This window comes from Falco peregrinus, chromosome 11 (genome assembly GCF_023634155.1).
Source record: "Falco peregrinus isolate bFalPer1 chromosome 11, bFalPer1.pri, whole genome shotgun sequence".
NCBI classification, from domain to species: Eukaryota; Metazoa; Chordata; class Aves; order Falconiformes; family Falconidae; genus Falco; species Falco peregrinus.
Genome location: NC_073731.1, coordinates 6,508,437 through 6,532,617, shown reverse-complemented (window position 1 = coordinate 6,532,617; position 24,181 = coordinate 6,508,437). Strand labels below are relative to the sequence as shown.

Sequence of the window (24,181 nt, the reverse complement as noted above, 5' to 3'; positions counted from 1 at the left end):
AATGTCGTTAAACTTCATTATACTTACATATAAGCCATGTATTTATAGCTTTATATTATTTTTTTGCTTCAACTTAGTAACAAAGGTCCACTCAGAACTTTTTAAAAAGACAGAAAACAAGTATTTGTATACAGAAAATAGCAAAAATACATTTTGTTAATCAACTAATAAGACCTACTATGTTGCCAAGGAACACAGTTAAATGAAGAGGAAGTATTTCCTTACTTGTCTGACACCAAGAATGAATTTGTGATCTACTGTACAGTAATTAACATCAAAGAGAATACTAGAGACCAGGGTGTGTAAACATATTCATTCATTAATATTAATGATCATCACATGACAGAAGTACTAGATAGTCCAAATCTTGCTGGCTTTTAAGTTATTAAATACGGCCTTCAACCTTTCCTTCATTAGGGTGAAGAATACTGGGAAATAGTTACAATAGAAATTAATAGATAAAAAAGTGATCTGGAGCTTAAAATTTACGTCTTCTTGAAATTATACAGTAAAGTCATGAATAACTGAATTAGCTTGACTAGCAAAAATAAAGTTATTGATAGGATTCAGTGCAAAGTTCTTCACAGACCAAAATTTTACATTTGATGTTTCAGAAAACCAATGAAAAATAACAGCACCTTAAAAAAAATATTCTGCAATTTATCAACCAAGCATTTTTGAAACATTCAGGCAAATATACAAGTTTTTAAAAGCCATTAAAAGAAATACACACTTTTTGGATAAAATGTTAGACCTTTTATATAACCATAGATGATAGAAACATAATGAACTAAGAATGTAAAAAATCTAGTCATACAGACTTCCTGTTTTAAAAGGGGTTTGTTTTATTTTCAAAGAAATACTGTCCTTCTATACTGCTGAGGATGTGGAGATTATGCAAATTTATTTTATCCTCCATTAACTGATTAAAAGTAGGATTAGCTAGGAGACAAATGTCTTGAAAACTGGAACTTCTGGAATAGCTTTAGCTATATGCCAGTTAAGTACACCTTTAAAGACTTACTCCTGTAAGAATATCACATTGAAGTGAATTTTTGTTTTTTCCAGCCTTACATAGATACTGTTCATCTCTTTGTCTGAAAAACACGCAAAGCGAAGCCGTGACAAACTAAAAACACAGTCACAATATACTACAGAAAGACTTAAAAGGCCAAGGACATCACACATGCACCTAGATGACTGCAAAGTTAAACAGTTTCTGAGTAGGACCTTGGTAAGAGCAGGTAGACAACTAATTAAGGAAAATCTACCATATGGTGATACATTGACTCCCACAGGGAAATCAGCAGGATTGGAAGCACCACAGAAGTCTCTGCCCATTGAACCAATACAATCTACAGCAAACCATCATCCTTTCTTTTGATTAGTACTGGAGAAAGATAAAACATTTTGCAACTTTTTTTTACTTCAGGGGCCTGAATTTCTCCTTCCATTGTGCAAAAGACAGCACAGACTATAAAGCAGACAACCGTGCCCACCATCCCCCCAAATCGACACTTGCCAGCATCTGGGTATTCCTAATCTCTTCCCCATTCCAAGCTGCCAAAACCAATGTTTTGACCAGTTAATCTTGCCACTCAAGATTTTCCATCCGTTGGAATATTGTTTACAACTCCCAATCCTCATCTCATGATCAAGCCATCACCAATTGCTGTTTTACTCCCCCTGCTCCATACTTCGCAAAAACAAAGGGCAAGCAGGAGAATTCTCCCCTGTTCCTAACCTTCTCTCCGTTCAATCTTTTAGTTCATCTTTCAGTTTAACACTACCTGCACATCCCTGCTCTAGTGTTGACGTCCATCATTAATTTTCTCTTCATTCTTGCTCCACTCCTCTCCTTAAGTATCAGTCTTTTCTTCACCCAGACTACTGAATCACTTTAGCCCATCCTCATGTCAGCCACCTGCAGTCTCTGCCACATAAATAATAAGGATCTTCAGCAGGTTTTGGTTTGTTTGCCTTTTGCTGTTGTTGGTGGGTGGTTTTTTGTTTTGTTTCGGTCACTCATCCCACCCTTTCTCTTTTTTACTTTCAAATTAGACAGCCTCCATCTTTCCCCTTCTAAAATCCAGCCCAGCAGGGCCCACTAAGATCAGTCTCAATAGAGTTTTCTTCCCTAAAAATTGAATTTAGTGAATAAATGTGAACTGATTTTCCCAGATGTGTATAACTTGGTGGGAAGATTGTGAAACCATTGGCAAAGGGCTCATCACAAAACAGCTTACAATTACTGTCGCTTCTTAAAGCCTGTGGCTTGTTACCATTCAAAATACTAGAATACATAGCTGGTAAGCATGTCCAAAATTTACTGTTTGCAGGGGAAAATGAAGTAAAAAAATAACTTTTTAATATATCTAAAAATATACAGATTAATACAGAAACACATAAATATTATACAGTACATATATATATATGTATCGAAGAGGCCAAATGTTGTCAGTAGCCATTGGAAGGGTAAAAAAACCCTAAAATTATTAGGAACAGTTCTAAAGAAGCTGCTTTACAATACCGTAACATACAGCTAGAAGATGATCTGGTTCTGTAAAAAAAAAAAAAAATATTCTGTTCCAATTACCGTACTAAAATTCTTTGCACAAAACTCACAATTTAAGTGAAATGTTTAAAATCTTAGAAAAAAAACCTGCCATCATGAATTTAGTTTTAACTAGCAGATAATGATCATTTGCTGCCTCCCTTTGTAATTTCTATTTATCATTTTTCCATCAAAGGAAATGAAGCTGGGCCAGACAGCTGAACAGGAATGATGAAACACATTCTCTTTGTTCTTATGCTGTTTGGGAGAATGGTATGTTTGGTTTTTACTGGGCAAAAGACTCATTCAAATTTTAGCACTTACAAAACATCTGGCCTGAGTGGTATTCAGTAATGGTAACAGAATTTAAGCAGCAAAGAGCATTTAAGTCTTAAAAATTAAAGGATAGTGACCTACCAACTGAAAGTTTTAGTAACCTCCTATAGTAATACTGACATATTTATTAAATATTTTATAATACTGACTTTAAAAATGCAGGTTTGCCTTTTAAGAGTTTCAGATAATAGCTTATTCTATAACCTGACTGTTCATAAAATTGAACTTCCTCCCAGTAATTTAGTTCATCTATATTGCAATTCTGTCTTTGAGATTTTTAAAGTGGCAGTCTTAGAGATCAGTGCGCATTCTATACTATACTATTATTTTTCACTTGAATAAAATACTCATAGAAAACAAATACTTCAATTTGTACAAACTTACAAGAAAAGCTTAACATTTTAATTCAGTGCCCCTGAGATCACGGAATTAATTAATGGCAACCTTCTCAGGAGCAGTGGCAAGTTTTATTTAGTGACTAGACAGCCTACTAAGTAAACAAAAATATCCTTACCAAAGTTTGGTAGATGTGTCTATTAAGTTCTGAGGTTTGTTTGGGATTTTTTTGGTACCTGTAAATCCTCAAAGATATGCTGAATCTAAGTTCATAAATTCTTAATAAAGACCTTGAGAACAGACATCAAAGACGCTATATAAAAACAAGTATTTATTGTTTGACTAGATATGATATCCATAAAAATGCTTCTATGCCTTTTTACTCTTACTAGCTCCATACTATAAATAAATGAAGAATAGTTATCAGAACTTGTAGTCTTCATAATTCTTTGTGAAGATATGGCACTCAAATAACATTGCACATGACCACTGCACTTGCAGTTCCTAATGGTAAAAAGAATGCTGAAAACGTGCATTCATTACAAAAAAATTTACACAAAACAAGAAATCCTAGGTGTGCTGAAGCCATGCCAAATCTCATGATAACAAAGGTCTGAAACAGATGTATGCTCCTGTCTCTATAGCAAAATTAATGTCAAATAGTAGTTACAGAATCTTAAAGTATTGTACCTGTGCCTACTAACAAACTGATATAAGAACAATATTTATGAAATTTATTGCTCCAATATTCCTTCAAAGAGCCCAAAGCCAGCTAGAAAAAAAAATCCTTTGTTTTACTACAACCAGAGTGATGATGCAAAATAATTCTTTGATCTATTATCTATTTGAAAGTACTAAGCTAAATGCAGACAGCAATTGCTGACAAATCCCAGTAGTAAACAAACCAGTTTCACATTTTACATATTATCAAGAGGCTACAGAATTAATGGTTACAGCCAAAGAAATGTTGACACAGTTGCAGATTGAGCCTTAACATGCTGATCATGTTAAAATACTGCACAAGAAATATTTTTCCACTTTGTAAAAAGCCAGACTGTTTACATGCGTAAGTGGCTAGAGACCTTGTTGTCTGTGTGTGGTCTTAACATTTCAGTATCATAACCATGAATATAAAGAGAAGCAGCATGAAATAACCTATTATACTTACAATGAATGCCAGACTGCCAATATTAGAAGCGGTGAGATTTAAGTTTCTTAAAATGAGTACTACAACATACATATACCTCCATCTTCACCCCCTTTTATAAAGCAATTAATAAATTGAAACAAAGCTTTTTCTAAAAGTAAACAGAGAACTCTTATTTCACAAAAGTTAATTTTTCTTCTCTTTAAAGTGTTTAGAAAGGAAAAGAATTTGGAAAAAAAAACCCAATACAAGAAATTAAAACCAACAAACATTGCCATCATTAAAACCCAAGACAATCTGCAATGATGGTAACTTCACTCATTCTCTTAGCATGTAAGATGTATGTAATTAATTTTTATTACAACTGTAACTACGATATCACAGCCCTAATAACATGAGTGGCTTAAATCTCTAATTTTAATTTTTAGCAAGTTTTTGCCATAAATTGATGTTGCTGATTTACTTAGAAATCACTGGAATTTCTTCAAAACTACTGGTAAATGTTATTTTTTTATAATAAAACCCGAAGTCCTACACTGCTGTCATAGTTTACTGAGGAGGGCACTGTGAAACCATGAGGGGAAAGAAGATGCAAGCTATCTGCAACACACAGAGATCAATTAGCGGCTTTATTATTCACACATGGATCTAAAGACTGCCACAGCTAAAGGGTATCAAAACTGTCCCATCTTCCCACTCTATGCCTAGCAATAAAACATGCAATTTTAAAAGTCAAATATGTAGTATAAAAATATTTTCTTCAATCACTCCATCCAAGAATTCTCAATATTTTTCACACTAATTGGGATTTCTTCTCACAGCCAGCAATAAAAAGCAGAGGCCAGCATCTATCTGTGAACCGCACTTCCATGGCTGAAATTTCTATGGTCAAATTGAGAAAAAAAAAAAAAAAAAGACAGATAGAAAGTAAAGTTTGTTATGAGGAATGTTGAGTGTAAAAAGATCAGAGACAGGTTTCTGGTTCTATTTGCCTGCTCCCCCGTTCATTTGCATATGGAAAGCAAGGTTCTGCAAAACATTTCTTCACTAAAATTACAGGATTAAAATTAGAAGGAAAACTCAGATATAATGGATTAACACAATTAACATTGTGGGACCATTCTAATTCCATTTGGGACACACATACCTCATGAGGTTGTGTTTCTGTTCCCTAAGTCTTTAAGAAAAATAAACATGCCACCAAAAGTCTACTTCCCAAATTAGAGACATGATCAAGAAGTCATTGGAAAAGAAATATATATGAAGGGTAATTCACTATAAAAACAAACAGTAAATGACCCTTGGAAGGGGTTCTGAGTTTCCTCAAAGGAAACAGTAAGGCTCTAACTAGACAGAACTGAAGTGACCTAATGCCGCTTTCCATTTCTCTGTCTTTGAAAGAGGGGGACTAGTTAGCTGAACACACCGGAGAGGTAAAAACCACGCAGCATGTCTCGCTCCCACGTCAGGCTGCAGGCTGGGTGAAGCCTGGGCCACGGGCCACCACTCCCCTGCGGGAGCTACTGCCTGAGCCCAGCCTGGTGCTGGAGCCTCCCCCCGCACTGGTGGGGTCCCCCACCACCGCTAGCACCACCTCATCGATGTGCCCACTGCTTTCATATCACTGGCCTCCTAGACCAAACTTCATCTTGCAAAGGCGGAATACAAGAATGGTAGCCCACCATGACTGGACTCTTTTAACAGAGAGTTTAGGGGTTTGCTGGTTGTTTTTCCGGTTTTTTTTTAGTTAAATAGAGCTTTATGCCATGCATTTCTTCAGCGTGGAGTTACTTGTAAGCATTTGGCTTTTGCTGTAGTCCAGAAACATTAATGGAATGGTTGAAGACAGCTGCAAACAACAAAGTAAGGCCCGAGAATTTATTTTTTTATAATGCCAGATTGTAGAAGCTTCCTACAGAAGTCACTGAGGGAAACTCCAGAATACACAAGTATTCAGTGACAGATTTTCTTTCTGTTTAGGTAGCAGTATAACCATTCCAATCTCATTACCTGCTCACATGCAATCTGTTCTTTAGAATATTAATGGGACATTATTACATTTTCATGCTTATAATATGCAATTTAAGTCGCCAAACATACACCCCTGCTATTCAACAACAGTTACACAGGTGCAAGCTTATCCCAAAGCTGCACCCCCCAGAGGACCCTGACCTTCCACAGCCTGCTCCGCATCCCTGTCACTTTTCACTTTACTCTCTTTCCCTAGTTCCACCCAATTTGTAAGTCTCTGTAAGGTGCTGCTACAAACATGAAAATAAAAGCAAAGGAGGTCTTCACCGCTGAGAATAAGTTCTCAACAGAATAGAATTTTTATAGTATTTTCACTTTGTGGAGAAGCCTGGAATCCTCACCTTAGTTACATGGGAACCTCCATCACACAGCCCACAACAGAACTACCATTTGAAAGAAACCTTGCTGGTTTCCACCTCTCTAGTAAGATAACAGACAGCATCACATTTAAACTACATATAGATTTTAACACATTTGGACTAATATCTCACTACTTTACCATTTAAACATGGAGCATACTAACTTTTTGAAGAGATCCAAACTATTACTGAAAAGACAAGGGAACTGTTCTAAACATCTTGATGATCACTGAACTGCTTTGCAGATGGCCAAATTAGAGAAATATATAAACCACTTGCTGACGAAGGTCTAACCACTAAATCTGCATAGCAATCCAAAGATTAAAGAAGTAGTATTTCAAAATCAAGTACCAACATGATGACAGCCAGCAGCAGAGAAGATTTTGATTTGGGCATTACTATAAAGCAGATGTTCACAGTGAATGAGCTTACCTTCTTAACTACCATTATGTTGCTTATTCTGAAACTACCATTTGAATCTATGTAAAGTCACTAGTATCTAGGTAGATGAAGTCAGGTGTTAAGGTCACAAACACTTCTTACATTGAATAGAAACACTCAGGAGGAGGATACAAGCTAAAGTTATTCCAGGAACATCCATATTCTCTGAAGAGTAGGCACAGCTCTGTCTTATTATTAAGGCACCATTTCAAAAAGCTCCACGTAAGAGCCCACAGCCGAAGACAGTTAATAGTGATACTGAAATTTTCCACTTTTTGCTTCTTAAAAAACGCTAAAGCATTTGACAATCTACTATTCCTAATACCTCCATGTAAAGGAGGAATACCAAATTGGCAAGAGCAATAGAATGTGAGGCAAGGCTCTGCTTACACGTGGGTCTCTGAGGAACATGACAAGCAACGCTGCTGGTAATTCCAGAGGCATTTTCTCCTTCTAAACTAGTTTTGAACTTGTAGTCCACTACGAAGATCAAACTTTCTATTATGTTTCAACAGTCTATGAGAATCAGTAGTCTTCATAACATTTTGTTACAGATCCAACGGCCTGGACAACTTACAAATCTGGAAATTTTATTTTGCCCACCTTCATTTTCTCTGCGTGGAGTGAGAACGCTGTCTCATAATGGTATGTGAGTAACAGCTGCCTCACCTTGTCACAACAGTTGCTACCAACAACACAGCTTTAAGTGATTTTCTAGGTGTACAGCTTTAAATATGGTGAGATTTCTTGATGTGTGCAAAAGATACTCTAAAAAAGGTAGGTTCTAATGATATCTGAGTGTTATTGCACTTTTGAACTTACAATATTTTTTATTGTATCCTTCATCACTGGATCTTGCCTTCCCAAAATCTGTACACAGTTCAAACAGGAATTTACAAAACCAGGCTAAATCCCAAGTTTCTACACGCTTTATAACATAGGCCCCTCTAAGACAACAATGGCAACATATGACCCATCACTAATAGTCCTACAGAAAATGACTTCAAATTAGCAAAGAGTTTTCTGAACTATGTAGAATACGCTGGTCATCTGTAATTAAATCTCTTTTCAGTCTATAATCAGCAAGTACTCCTAGCTGTATCCAAATACTCTACAAACCAAATACTTCCTGCCAGGTAGAAGGGTGAAGGAACACAGGCAAAGAAACATTTTCCTTAATTTTGTCTTTTGAGACTTTTAAGAAGCCTTTTTATGTCACCTCTAAAAGCCACCCTGTGTTTTCACCAATAAAAGCAAAATAAAATACTTGGTTCCATTTCCTGAAAGATGCATAAATTGACATACAAAGACTTAAAACTAATGACAAATTTTAACAATTTTCTGAAGATATCTATAAACCAATGTTATTCTTTTATTCCAAATCCTCCTGTAAGATTTTTCTCTGCTGGGACGCCCATGGCAGCCAATGATGATTAAATCACCAGTCACTGCTCTTCGGTATTTTTTTATTATCCTACAAACACTCTGGACTCAGTACTTGTTTGAGGTGATAATATGTTTTTGTTTGATTGCTTTTTTTTAAATCATGGGCTTCATTTTCAACTTTTGATGTGTCAGACTTACTCATCTTTTAAATTGTTTGCAAATTCCCTAAGACACAGACTGCAACTATGTAACAGTTTAACATCCAGCAAAGTAAGAACCAGAGACCTACAGACTACCACAAAGGGAATAACTTTTTACAAGCTTGTTTTCCACTACTGAAGATTACCTTATTATGACAAGGCAACGCACTATGGCAGTGGTACTTATATTAATCTCCTTCCTATTTTTATTCTACAGAAATGTCAAAATAAAGAACGCAGAGTTATGTACTGCATGATCCTACCAACTGTCAAATCCTAGGATCTTGGCATTGAACAGATCCTCCTTAATGGCCAAAGACTCAGCTCTTTCCCAGCTCTTTAGTTCAGCAAATATTTTATGTTCAGAGCTACACACTTCTCTTCTATCAGCCTTTATCTGTATGATACAAAGCAGGATAAACCATGACCATGTATATTTGGTTAATTATGAGTGCTATTAAATCACTAGTATATTCAATGAACAAAGACAGCCCTCTAAGTTTAAAATAGGAGAATATTGGCTTGAACTTTAAAGGCTGTACTTAACTGTATCTTATATAAACTATTGTTTCACCAGTTGAGTGGTGTCAGATATGCCAGGCACCTTACTACTTCCTGGAAACTCAGAAGGGCCTTGCAAAGAGGACCCTGCATGTGGAATAGAGCTTAGTTTAGTTATTTTACAGGTTTTTAGAGTAAAATGAGGATAGAGGTCTTGAAGTACCTTTACAGATATCCTCAAATCTCAGTCATCAACAATACGAAAACGCGGAGAAAACGTTCTGTTGGTATGTCACATTTTTTCATGTGAAAACCACTACATCATTTTTTCTTACCTCTGTTCTTTCCCTCATTCTCCCTCAAGACTAACAACTATTCTTCAATGAGCATTTGATGAAACATCTTTACAGTGATCCTCCACTTGAATGCTATTTCATATGTACATGGTAGGTTACACAAAAAAGGAATAAAAACTTTTGTTTTGCTGAAGCTTGTAGATTTGGGATTTCATGCAAGGAGGTTCTGTCTGTAAAATGTACAGACAGCAGAAAGAGCAAAGCCTCAATGAAGCTACAAAACCAAGAAAGGTGACACTTGCTTGTAAGGCTTCATAAACAGACCATAATTCCCTAGCAAAGTGTACATAGCCAACAGGAAGAGACCATCCTGAAGAACTCAAATCACTGAAGTTAAGATTCTGATTCAAAACCATCTGCACATGATCTAGACCACAAACGACTTTTTCCCCACTTTCCCAAGAGAAAATCTCTCACCAACAAATACTGTTTTGTAGTAAGAAGGCAGAGTTGTCTTTTGTGTAGGCTGCATTAAAAATACTGCGTTCTATGAAGCAGGGAAACAAAAAGTAGGTTAGCTTAATACGCAAAGGTACAGACACCATGGCTTGGCAAGACCTATCTTCATTTACCAATTGTCTGTATGACTAAAGGAACCTTTACAGCAAATCTAGGGTTTTTTCATTATGTAAAAGTGGTTATTCTTTCTGTTCATTCAGTATCACACAAAGACAAAAGTAGATTCTGTTACAAAACAGAAGGATAGAACAACATACTACAGGAGAAGGGCTAGGATACAGATAAACTCTACAGAACTTGCCTTCTGTAGTAGCAGTTCTTTTGTCAATTCAGATACCATTTCACTCCATAGCATAGCTTGTTTTTCAAATGTGTTTCTGACATTATTACTACATTTCATTATTAAATCTGCAACTTTTTGCTTCTTCATTACTACACTGCTTGTGGTAATGAAAATGGCAAAGAGATTCATGGGAAAAAAACACCACCACACAAACAAGCTATTATTTCCCCATATGTAATTTGTTGGCATAGTTTGTATGACTGATACTTTAGCATTTAAGAAATTTATCTCGCTCCCACCTTCTTTTCTTAGTATCTGAAGTTAACATTCAATTCGGTCAGACCATTCTTTCTCAAACTAGATGGGCCCCAGTTTTTACTACAGAATAAATACATAACTTTTATCATCTAAGTCTGAAATGAGTCAGCTGGAAAATAAATCGAAAAAAACCCAGGAATGGAGATATAACTACAGAAGTGTAGGAATCTGCACGTTAAATTTTAAAGCATGAATTTTGATTAGTCAAAATCTGTTTAAAAAGAAAGAGAAAAATCAAAGTTTTCTAATGATCATTATCCATTCTAGCAAAATTTTCAGTCATACACATTCAAAATCAATTCATATTTTTATTTTCTTACGCATGGTGTCTCACAGCATTTCAAGTTAGAAATATTTCCAGTTACCACAGGGAAACTAGTGTAAGGCAAAAATCACCGAACTCCTGATCACATAAGCGTGAATGAGCCATCCCACACTACCCTACACATTCAATTACTTGTTGACAACCTTTTTCTGCTTCGTAATACAGAATCATACACACCTAAAGTCTAATTTAATGGTTTTTTTCATAGTTCTATTTTCACTTTATCAATCTTTTCACAGTCCCTGGGTAATCACAAGTTGGCAACACAGGGAGTTTCATTTTACTCTTTTCAAATTGGAATTTGTTTTTGGATTTATGTTTTATTATTTGGCTGTATCACTTTCCAGTATTTCTCCAATCTAACTTCTTTAGACATTTAAATTATAGACAAACAGACTACATTTAAAAAAGACAGATAAACTGAACTGAGGAGGGCTGTTTATAAAATAAATTAGTATGTCCTTAGTCAGGTACAGTGTGCTACCAATATACTCCTACAGGCTCTGAACCAAAGCCCGCTGACTTCAGTGAGGTTTGGGTCAGATCCACTGTAAAAAGAACTTAATTCAGTAATGGTAAATGAATTCTAAAATGTATAATCTGATTAGAAAACACTCCAAATAACACTTCAAAAAATGTTGGCGACTTCTTCATAGCTCACACAGATTTTAGTTCCTTAAACTATTATTAAAAAAGTCTGGAATTTATAGTTTTTGCCAACCACATTGTCACAGCTTAATTGAGCAGCTGTCAACTGTTAGAAAATAACTGCATCGTCATCCCTTTTAGAATAACTCGTGTGGGAAGTGAAACACATGGGATCTAAAGTATCTGGAGTCATGGTAATGAATCTGTTTTCATCAGGTGACCATGAGTCATCATTTTATCAGCAGTTTAAAGGGTTTTCACAATAGCTGAGCGTCATCAATGCTTAGCAATGACTGCAGCAGAGAACTGAAATAGGGTGCCATGTCCTGTGGTACCATTTAAAGTCTGGCTATTGAGTCAAGAAAAATACTGCAGAGTCACAGCTGAATCAGAGCTGCAGGGAACACAAAATGTCCAGAAACAAAGCTTTTATTTAAGAATTGAAACTAAGCAATAATTTTGCTTTTAAAAATAGACTCCTTTTAAGGAAGTTGTGATCAACATGGTTGAAACATAAGGAAAAAATAAAAATATGCTGTCAGTGTCTTCTCCCAGTCCACTTCCTACAGTCTCTCTTCTCCATAGTCCAGTCAGAACACTTATGTATCAAACCCTCAGATAACCTCCATATACTGGAATCCATTTACGTTGTTCAGAGTGGGGAGAGGCCACATGAATAATTAAAAAATATTTTATATTGCATTTTCATGATACTAACATCAAGAGCAAAGACTGCATCTTGAAATTGTTTGTACACAGCATTACCAGGTACTGCATGAAACATGGATCCCTTTACCTCCCACAGCCCACTAACCTCCATCTGAACTCACTGGAAAGAATCGAAGTATTTCACCTACAGTGCAAGCTGAAGCCTCTCCCAGGACCTAAAGGTGTTTAGTGACCCCATGCAGCATCTCTGCTAAGCCCTGATGCTTTGTTGGACTCAGAGACTGAAGTCTGCATATAAGCTTCCCATCCCTTCTTCCTTCGCTGCTGGACTCAGGGGGCAAGCAGGCAGTACCACCAAGATCTCTAAGGAGCAGAAGAGTAGAGGTGTAAAATATGGTAGCGCTGGTCAGAAGTAAAGCCTACAGCAAATATTACAGAGATTACATCTTTGAATTAATTACATCTTAAAAAAAATCAGTACCACTTGATATGGTGTTTATTTAGGTTCCCATATCACTGCCGCAACAGTATAGTGCTCACAATTACCAAAAGCCTAATTTTCTGGCACAATTGGTACTTTAAAACTAACCAGATTTATGTGAATTACCAACAAAAGTAATGCAAGTTCAACTACCCTTTTATTCCTTATTTGAAGTGATCTCCGTGAAAGCAGTGTTTCCACTATTGATGTTTACCCCTCTGGCTTCCTATTCCTTTCTCCTTCTGCTAACACTTTAATCTCTCAACTCTTCATCCACTCATCATTTCCCTAGGCTTGAAAATTAATCCTCTGAGGTCAGTCAGGAAACTTCCATTGACTCCAGAAGGTTCAGAATTAGATCACACACTTAATTTTCCTCCCCTTTCTACTTCCCAAGTTCCTGGTTTCTTTCTTCTGGGATTTATTTACTCATCACTTTAGTTGTTCCATATCTGGTCCCATGAAATTGAGAATTAAATGCAGAATTAAGAAAACTAAATAGATGCCCCTCTATCCACTGTTTTTCTATTTCCTATCTTACACCATATTGTCCCCTGCCACCCAGTTTTTTATCTTCTTCTTTAAGACTTTTAAGCCCTTTTAGACAAGTATCATATTTTATGCATTTATATAGAAATAAATATCACAGCCCAGTGAAGCATATGATGCTATTTGACGGTAACAATTCCAACCAACCTGTATTTATAGTTATTCTGAGCAATGCCACTTTAGAACTCCATCTCTAGAAAACCACTATTTAATGGTTAATATAACTATTTCTTAATTTTTGAAGACCCAAAAAGCAAACATAAGAACCTACAGAACATGTAAAATTCAACAACCTTTAATCAGTTTGGAGAACACCAGTACCTTACTTTGAAGATTTAGAATACTTTTACAAATGCCATCTAATTGCAGAAAACCTAATTATAGCACATTTCTATTGAAACATTTGTTGAATACTCCAGGTACAAGAATTTCCTATACAAATGTCTTAGTTTTGCAATGGGGAAAAGAAATGGGCATGAGAAAATACTGTATTTATTAGTAATCTTAACAAAGCACTCTAAAAAACCCTAGTACTGAAACTAGAAATCTGCATGCTAACAAGTTCAAAACTATGTATATAAGAAAATAATCTGTACTCTGAGCAGTCACAACACACAAAATTTTAAACACAAATAGTATTCCTTATTCTTGCTCTCCACTTGAGAGCACGGCATTCATGTATCTATAGTCTTAACATAGCAGTAAAATGCATTTACTATCCTCCATTACTCATTATACAGGAGAGAAAATAAATAAGATTAGAAAACCTACTCATCTCCCTAGCTTTTTTCACTCCAAACAACTCACAAGAAGCAAACATACCACTTTCTCACTGGGCAAAATATATACAGAAATATTGATCAGCTAATTCAATGGACATACTTCAGAGGAATGTGAACTTTAATCTCTCCATCCCACCTAGATGTCACCTAAGAATCATCCAAACAGGCACATTCAATACAGAAATCTTTGTTGAGATACTATCACTGTATTACCTTTCAACTGGTAGCTAAAAAAAAAAAAAAAAAAAAAAAAGGAAGCACTAGAAAGGCCAGCGATGTGGTGAAGCGTAGCATTAGAAATCTATTAACATTAACACAGGGAAATATCAGAAAAAGCCTCTTCAAATTAAACTATTCACTTTCTTATTCCAGACCAAACACAACAATACTACACACCTGTGAACAGACCCTAAAACTACCTGTACAGCACTAAGTACATCCTAGTGTATTGTCTGATGGAAAGATATCTTTCCATTTCCTTCTGCCTACTGTTAGGGCCTATAATCAACATTCTTTCTACCCGCACTCTCTTTCATCCAGTACTTCTATGAGACAGATGTTAAGATGCCTTTTAGTTATAAATCAGTATCTTAATGGTTACATTAAGATACATCAACATAACAAAGGAAACATACAAAAGCAAAACAAAGGGGGAAATTGACCACATTACAGTCACACTGTCATTTTTCTGTCCAATCATTTCCAGTACTTCCATCTTTGTGCCCAATATAAAACAGAAAAACATGTTCGCTGTTTCAAAGGAACTTGCAATTTAAAGCAAGCAAAAAGTCTGAAGTAGGAATAACCAAAAAGTTTCATATACACTTCCAGCAGGCAGTATTTTAAATTGATAACAAGGAACACTGCTGAAAATCTGACTGCAGAGTATGCTGGCTGACCAGAGGGAACATCGAAACTATAGTTATCTTAATCTATGTGCTAGCAAAGACCTACAAATCTGAGACAGAACAGAGCTCCTAATTTTTCAAAGTAGGAAATGGCAAAGTAAAAAGAGCTTCCTTTTGAGTTGAGCTATTGAATTGTCTTATATTGAATTGAACAACTTAGTCTTCAGTGTTTGGCAAATGAATGAATTGCAGAAAACCATAAATTAGATTTTTCTATTACAGCCATAAAAAATACTAAATTTAGCTCTGCAGTTTGGCATGAATAAAGTCAATTTACACAATTCTGGAAGAGCAATTCTTTCTAGTTTGTCCAAAATTTTAAACAAGGCCCTAGTGATGCTATTTTTCAAATCCATACAGAGTTCATGATTTTGCTTTAAGCCTCACCAATTAAAGTTAAGATTTATATCTCAGAACAGCAGTAAAATATTTTAGCAACACACAGAGAAAACTTAATTAAATTTGTATGGGTTTTTTTCCAGATTTGGGGGTATTTTACCATGCAATGCTTTATGAAGTATCATTATTTCCTGAAATTGTAAATTGCCAATCAAATTAACTTGCATAAAATATTATCTATTGCACATCACAACACTATAGCATCCAGCCACTTGGCAAGTGAAGAAAGCATGTTTAGGACCTAACTGTAGGTTTTTGTATTAAGGTTTAAAGCTATTTTACTGCACCAATTATTTTATTTCAATCGCTGTTAATTGCCCATAAAACCAAGGGTAGGATCACCTTTCAAAAATAAGGAAACTACTCCCTCTACTGAAAAAACTGAGCATTACACTGGAGGCACAGAGACTCATATCAAATACATGTTGTTAAGAAGCAAAGCCATTAAACACATTATAGGTGTTTTCCTCTTAATTACGCCCCAGTCAGCTAAGACTTGAACGACTGATAAGCTGTACTTTTCGCTATCTTACCAAAAAGATTAAAATACACATGCTTGCAAAATCAAAAAAACTTAAAAGTAGAGAATACAGAAAACAAAGCATGCACTAAACAGACTGTAAAATACCCCTATGTCAAACACAAGGAACCTGTAAGTAAGAATATAGTATTTTCTATACTCCCCCTGCAGAAAGGTGTGAGAATATTTTCTGCCTTTTAATGAAGAATCTTAGGCACAGGGATCTTTCCTGAAAAATTTATGTGAAAGTTGAACAGTCCTGAAAAAAAGGTAGTATTCACACACAAAATCCCCAGTCTAGTAAGTGTTAGCATCTGTGCACAAAGTGCATTTCAATCAGCTTTTCACATATTTACATTATATATTTGACACATTTCAGTCAAGGCAAAGTTAATTTTCAGCATTCAGCAGATGCAAAAATGTATCCTCATTTCTCAAATACTATCAGAAAGAGAATATCTCATTAGCACTCTCAGAAGTTCTGTCTGTGCTATTCCTTACATACAAACACATGCTCAATGAGAACCGATCCATTTGCTCAGATACTCAGTGATGTTGAACTAATTAGTGATGGCCAGGGTACATTCTGAATACCAGTACAGTGTCTACGCTGAATCAGCAAGCTGTAATAATGGAGGTCAGTAATCAAACATCTTCAGGCTTCTTATCTAGCGAAGATGTTTCAATTCACACCACTTGTTTTCTTGGGTGCCTACACTAATATTGATGATATCGAGAGTTCTCAGCTGAGAAAAACAATGCCTTCAGGCTCAGCCCCTATTGTTACCCGTATCGGTGACATACAGACTCAGCGTATCAACTAAAATATACTCAAAATTAAAGAAATTTCTCCTAACTCCTGTATCAATTCAGAAGCAGTGAATAGTATAGACATTATACTGGCAATTTAAGGTTTGCAATCATGTTAAACATTAAAAAGATTAAAGCAAACGTCCCACTAAATGACAGCATTTTTCCTTGGAAAAGAACACATAACACACAAAAATTAAGCATTTGGTCTGCTTGTTGAACAGGTTGGTTACCCACAAAAACAAAGCTTCAGCAGCTTCCACAGCCTGATCAGTCAGGAAGGTTTTTGTAGCTGCCCTCCAAATAACCCAAGCTTATCCTCAGAGGAAAATGTCTCCTCTGTTAAGAAAATTCCTGGAAAACACATTTTCCAAGAGAATAATATATTGTGCTAATCACTTCAAAATGTATGCATTACCTAAACTACACTAGACACAGAAACAAGACAGAAGGTCCAAAAGATGGGATTTCACAATTTTTACTGAACAAATAGTTTTACTTATTGATAAGCTGAAATAGTTATGGTAGAAGAATGAGGAAGTGCTATGTTTATTACAGAATGCTTTGAAAGGCATCGTTCTTTGGATATATAACCAAATGTCAGATACTGCAAAATAAACTGCAATCGCTTTTTACTGGATATAAGACAACTAATCCCTGAAAATGGGAAAAGCAGCAACAAAAGATGCAAATGAATCAAGTGATAAACAGTTAAAAAACATTGTTACGCCTTAAACCAGGAACTCTTAGATTATCTGGGAAGTACACAAAGAATATTACAAGATTACAGTAAGAGAAGAATCACGTATTTTAATCATAATCATAAATTTTATTTCAGGTAGAAAACACTTTTATCGAGAAACTATGCAATTTCTAATTTTAACTACACAACTAATCACTTTTAGTTATATGATTTTAATCTTCAGCTGACCTCAGACACACTCTCCTGTGATACGGCAGCTATTCAAGAAGTTTGCTTCCAAAGTGAGAGAAAAGCTGATACAAAATATGCTACTATGACCAGAAGCCTGAAGGATGCACCTCATCACCATTAACTTTTAAAGTCAAGATACACACATTCTAAGTGGTATTACATTTTTATTTTTTTAATTAAAGCTATGACATTCTACTTACCTTAATGACAAATTTGTTGGATGCCATGACAGGTCAGTGGAAGCTGGTCCTACAAAAACATCAATTAAAAGTGATCAGCGCTAGAGAAAAACTCAGATCTCCATACCAACTGAAAAGCATTTCTAAAATCTATTACTCTTTTTTTTTCATTACTACTGTTCTTCAAACTCCGTATTCTGCTTTAAGAAAACCAAGGCAAACTTTTATTTAAGGGATAATTACTTAGCTACCTGTGTTGGTTTCCTTTAGTGAACCTCATAACTGTTCAGGCACTTAACATCCAACACATGATATACAAAATTAGAATTATTTTTCAGACCAGTACCAAGACAGACAAACCCACATAATTTATCCTCAAAAAGCCTTTCAAAGAGCAGCAAACTAAGCTTGCCATATTCCTTTACTAGTCTCAACCACTGGTCTCTGTGTATATGGCCCCTAGCCTAGTTTCTCTTTCAAAATAACACCTTCACACGAAATCCCCTTGCATAACTTAAAGAAAGAAAGAATGAAGAGGGGGAAAAAACCACACAAAATTTAAAAAGTAGTATTTTCAAGAAAAACCAATCTATGAAATAATATGTGTTCCCATCAAGAGTCCTCACAACTCTCTACGTCAAGTTCATCCCTTCCTGTCTTGTGGATACTCCGTTTCTACCTAGCTAGGGAGCTCACATCAGCCTGCACATATCAGTGGCCCTATAGAAATAATATCCTCCATATGCTCTCTTAACAGGGGCTCAGTAACACTAAGCAACTTCCAAACTTTGCCTTTGGACCAAGCAGTAGTAAGCAGACTTCGAACTGAAACACCCATTCACTACCTGCAGTTCTGGTAACCAGTAGTGTCAGAGACTGAACCAGTTCAAGAACAAAGCACAGCCAATTTTTTTTAATTTTTTTTTTGCAATAAGAAACTATGGCTTCTAGTTCACCTAGCATGCATATATACACATAATGCATATTTACAATTTTAAACTACTACAGGCATAAAGCAATGTAACCTGAGCATTATTGCGGTTGCACAAAGGTGAAGCAAACTTTGGATGTCCTCTTTTCTTGCTTATCCCCAAAAGAATTTAGATTACTTGATTTAGGATATTGGGTGAAACGTGTAGCTGCACAGACACTGACCTTGCCTCAGATCATTCCAAGTAACTCAGGAAGCATTAATTCATGCCGAAAGTTAAATGCACACTACCTTGTATGCAAAAAGAAACCTTCAATTAATTGCTAAGATTTCCATCACTCCATCCCCCTTAGAAGAACCTTGCGTCGTGCAAATGACTACAAGCTTCAAGCTGGCTTTCAAGCCAAACCACAAGTCTAGTCCCCTTCCACATCAATTGCAGTTTTTAAACTTTTTTTTTCCTCTCCAAACTGACAATTACCATTGTACCCCTAAAACTACTGAGGAAGTCCATCATTCTCCCCATAAATGGGAACTAAACATTCACTTGTCAAAAGGCAGAAAATTAGGTTAAATTCATTAAAATCTTTCCAGCTAACCCCACAATGTTAGGATGCACAAGAGACATGGAATGGCCCTATAGTACCAAATTAATATTTACAAAAACCCAGAAATAAAAAAAAAATTGAGATACACTATTTTCACACAGGATAGGAACAATAGCAACAGGCAAGGACAAGACTTGGATTGGACAGAAAACCCAAGCAATACAGTTCAAGCTTCAAAATCAAGAGGAAAAAACAAGTGTCAGCAGCTACTGCCTGCAGTAGACGAACTGCAACAGAAACTACACTGGATACAGCTGCCTTTTACACTCTAAAATATCTTAAAGGATTAGTCTCTTAATAAGATGTAGAAATCCAGTCAATTTTGTAGAAGTCGGTATAGGAAAACAATAAGAATGCAGGAAGACATACTCATTTCTCATTGCATACTTCCAGTTAAAGTACTGCAATAGAGCTGTCAAAATTTCAGGATACAACTCAAGTTGGTGATACGTGTCTCTGTCAGGCACTACACATACACATTTCAAAATGCAGTCATTATCCTTATTTAACTTCAAAAAAGTGCAAAACGAGATAAAGACCCACGTAGCATAACACAGGTAATTTTGATGTTAAGATTCAACAGTAATCATATTTAACTAAACAAACACCTCTATGTAGTGCTTCTATTCCAAATATCCAAATGCTGAAATCCAAGACCGCAAAACAACTACGAGAAAACGTGTAAGTAACAAGGGCACAATTCCATATACTGGCTCAAGGAAAACTCCAAATTACTTCAATGGTTTTTTTTTTCTATGTATCTTATCAATATCCAAGCAGTAAGGAACGGAAACAGTAAAAGAATAAAGAGAGAGAAGTAAAATGGTTGTTACTGTAACCAGGTTAAAATGAGTTTGAACTGAAAACGATTCTGCAAGTAACTAACTACTGAAAATAAACTTTAATACAGTTAATAAAGTTCGTTCTGAAAAAGCTCAAAGTTAGACTTTTATCAGTTGCAAGTAAGCAGAAAGCTACATAGAGCAAACCCAATTTGCAAGTAACAGTCATGCAGACAGAAGCTGGAATACCATGCCTTGTATTACACGACAATCATTCTCCCTTGCACAACACAGCCCTATAAACTTTTCTATTTTATCAAGAGTAAATTCTGTCAACTTTACCGACAGCAAATGTAAGGAACAGTGCTCTGAACCACTTGAGACATCATACTTCAATTCAGTCATGCAGTAAGGTGCTACTCTATAGAAGTAAACATAGTACAACTATAAGAACCACCATAGTAGAAGATAAAACTCGGAAATGCTTGAAACAGCAGCTGCTAGTACTCGGTCAGGAGAGACACTAATGGGAAATGGCAGCTACCAACTGAAAATCAACTGCATTTCATAGTTCCTTATAACTGTGTACAAGATTGTATTCTCGGTGTTCAAGAACTCCAAGGAAGGACTACCCAGGCCATCTTGCAAAACCAAAAAGCAAATACTAAGATATATCACAACCTTTTTACAACACACAAAACCTGGGCACATACAACTCATCAGATTCTCTTAACGAAAAGAAAAAAAAAAAAAAAAAAAAAGACAAGGTCTCAGCAGCATTTCAGAACTGGGGTTTTAATATTAATGAAAGGCTAGTACCTAGAGCTTTACTGATGATCCCTACCTCCTCCCCCCAAGCAAAATAATATCAAAAATAGGAGAAACAGTAGGCAAGAAACAGCAAAAAGTAGGACAGTTAAATGCTCTAGTCTCTTCTCCAAGCATCTAGAATCATGGCCTGAAGTTCGGAAAACTGTAATTACAAACATAGTTTGCTATGGAGCACACCATCAACTAAGAGCTCCTACAACAGCAATGACAAGATTGAACAGACCTAATATTGACATGGAATTGCTTGCACCTTGTAATATGGTAGAACACAAGGTGCTTTGCCTCATGCTTCCAGGGACATAGTTTACCAAGATTGTACGTAATTACTGAGCTGCACATAGCATACAATTCACAATGGTACTGCAGGCCTGTGCTCTGAAGAACGCTACTTGCACTGCTAATATTTTATCATTAAACCTCACAGCAGCAATAACATGAGGAAAAGTTGCAACAAAACATGCAAGAGCATTATCTCTTCTCCAAATGCTCACAGCCTGCTTGAGAGCAAAGCACATGGAAGAATCAGCTGAAATCATCCTGGTGTAACAGCTCTCTTTTTCCAAACAATTTGCCATCCAGAATAACTACTGTTGCAACAAGTCTGCTACTACTGATGTAAGAGCCACCACTGGCAGTCAGAAATCCTCTCCAAATCCAACCTACAAAATAACAGAATTAAAAAATAAAAAGGATGCACAAGTTACCTTCGGTTCAATTTGCTCTTCGTGGGAGTAAGCTCGATTTAGGAGTATGCCAACTATTCCACGCTTTGCATTGACCATATAGATAAGATAAAGGAAATAGAGCAGACTGAATAAATGTAAGCAAATCCTTAGGAAACAAAAAAGAATAGACCTAATGTGTGAACCATCAGGAAATCACTGAACAAATGAAAAAATATTCAGTGCTAAGGTATGAGAAAAATGAGGAAACCCACCCATCAATTATACAACAAAAGAAGCCAGAGAGCCCCAAAAGTTCCTATTTTCTGTGTCTAAAAAACCCACAAGAAACACAGATCTATTACAACTGCTACTATTTGGTAACAAGACTACCTCTCATGGAACACCACATCTGTTGCAAACTAATGCAAAACTCTAAAGGAAACTATACATAAGGAAATGTGAAGATAAGCAAGGAAGGCAGAAAAACTCCTTTCAGAAACTAAATATATATTTAGAAAAAAATATCGATGTGGTATTTGGAGTATTGCAACATCTAAATTTTTGGTAAGACAGCCTGTACAAGAAAACATGATCTAGAATTAAAAACACATACATTCCTTGTAACTAGAGTGGGACATGCTTCAAAAATAACATGGCAGAATACCCTTCTTTCTTAAATTTGACATTAAGTGGAATGGTAGACATCACAAGAAGCCAGGAAAGGAAACATGGCCTCCCAGACAGCAAGCTAAAGTGTCTTCTGCCTGCTGATAAACAGCATCTTACCTCAGCAAGGCAGCAGCTTCCTGTGGTGAGGGAATTTGGAACACAGTGGGAATGAGGAACTGAAAACTGCCACACATGCCCGCTTGAAGGTACAGCGGCTCCTAACACAACAGCTGCGAACCATGCACAGGCTGCCGGTATCTTTGGGCACCTTTACCACATGTAGGCCTGAAAAAAGCAGAAACAGAAAAACAAATGCTAATCAAAGAACTCCCTAGAATAAATTAATATTAACCAATTTTGTAGTTCAAAATTAACTATCATAGCATAAAAGAGAATTTTTCTGAACTTCTCAGTCATTAGGTATCAGTCAAATGCTGTCCAGCCCAGATCCAGCATATGTCAGTTTCTAAGAACTGATCCTAAAGCTTAGGATGAACAGTGTAATACTCAGCTACTCATGCATTTAATGAGGCATTTCCAGTTCTGAAAAGACAAGAATCTTCACATTTTGCAGTTTCAGAATTTTTAGGCCCACTGTTGCTCATTTCACCACTTAACCTTTAGAAATTACCCTTCCAACAAGTTAGCATATTTTAAGGTCATTGTTATCTACACTCCTTCATTCATGAACTGCCAAAGGTGAATTCCTTTAAAGTTCAACAATTCAATTTCAAAAGTGTTACCCGTTCACCAGACAACTGCATAGAACTGCAGGAAGGAGAGATTCTGAGGAATATCAGAGTGCTTATTACAGATGGGTGCTGGCTATTGTTTTGTGAAACAGCTAAATGCAGTTGTACTTCTGAATTGCATTCAGAAAGGAGTTTAACAATTATTTTTTTAAGCTTCATGACACAGCTAAATGCAACTGCATTTAGCTGTTTCATGAAACTTAAAAAAAAACCCACCTGTTAAACTCCTTTCTGTATGGAGATAAGGCATTAAAAACTTGTCTGTTGCCTACAGTTTTACACTCTGCAACTATGCACAAAGTTAAAATTAAACCCATCCATTAACACGTTAATATAAGACCAGATATCATGAAGAGCGACTGCAGGAGTAGGGCGAGAGATAAGAATGAATACAGAAAAGGTGCATGATACAAGAGCTTAGAAAAAAACCTGAGGTCAGACAACAAAGTTTCCTTGTTCTGGCCAGGGCAAGGCCGTCCGCCTCAGGCAGGCTCCAGCAGGCGAGCGCAGAAGTAATGCAAAGGGCCTACAGCAGGAGCTGGGAAAGAACACAAACCAGGGGGCCGAGTGTTGCGGGCCGGCGGGCGCTGCCGAGGCTCGCACCTCGCCGGGCCGGGAGGGGGTGCTGACGCGAGGCCGGCACAACAGGGAACCCGCCGAGCCGGCCCCTGCGGGAGGCGCGCCGGGAGAGGGAGGGCAGCGCCACAGCACCGGCCCCTAGCGTATCGCCTCATGTTTATCTAGGGAGGAAAGCGAGACTGAACACTGAGGCGCTGCCGCTTCCCCCTAGAGCCTCCCGGCTGTGAGTCCCAGCCGGGCAGTAGCAAGTCCACCGCCGCCACCGCGCCGTACCTCCTCCCCACGCTGAGCCTGCCTCCAAGGGTTCTAACGGCTCCTCTGCCCCCAAGCAAGATGGCAGCCAAGCACGAGCTTCTTCTCCCCTATCCAAAATGGCGGCCGCCGGCCGCCCTACTCTGCCCGAAGGTAAAATGGCCGCCCGTAAGCAGAGCGCGTAGCGCGCCTTGTGATCAC

The 24,181-nt window shown here is 36.8% G+C and overlaps 1 protein-coding gene across 1 annotated transcript in view; it reads right to left on the bottom strand.

Annotated features, from left to right (window-relative positions):
* Window positions 1-24,167, bottom strand: part of SLX4IP (SLX4 interacting protein) — a 79,304-nt gene extending 55,137 nt beyond the window's left edge. Inside the window, exons 1-3 of the mRNA XM_027788387.2 lie at window positions 24,002-24,167; window positions 22,515-22,682; window positions 17,933-17,981 (exon numbers count right to left, since the gene is read on the bottom strand). Of these exons, the coding sequence (XP_027644188.2) occupies window positions 17,933-17,959 (27 nt within the window). The 5' untranslated portion in view covers window positions 17,960-17,981; window positions 22,515-22,682; window positions 24,002-24,167. The remainder of the gene's footprint in view (window positions 1-17,932; window positions 17,982-22,514; window positions 22,683-24,001) is intronic.
* Window positions 24,168-24,181: the final 14 nt, after the last annotated feature.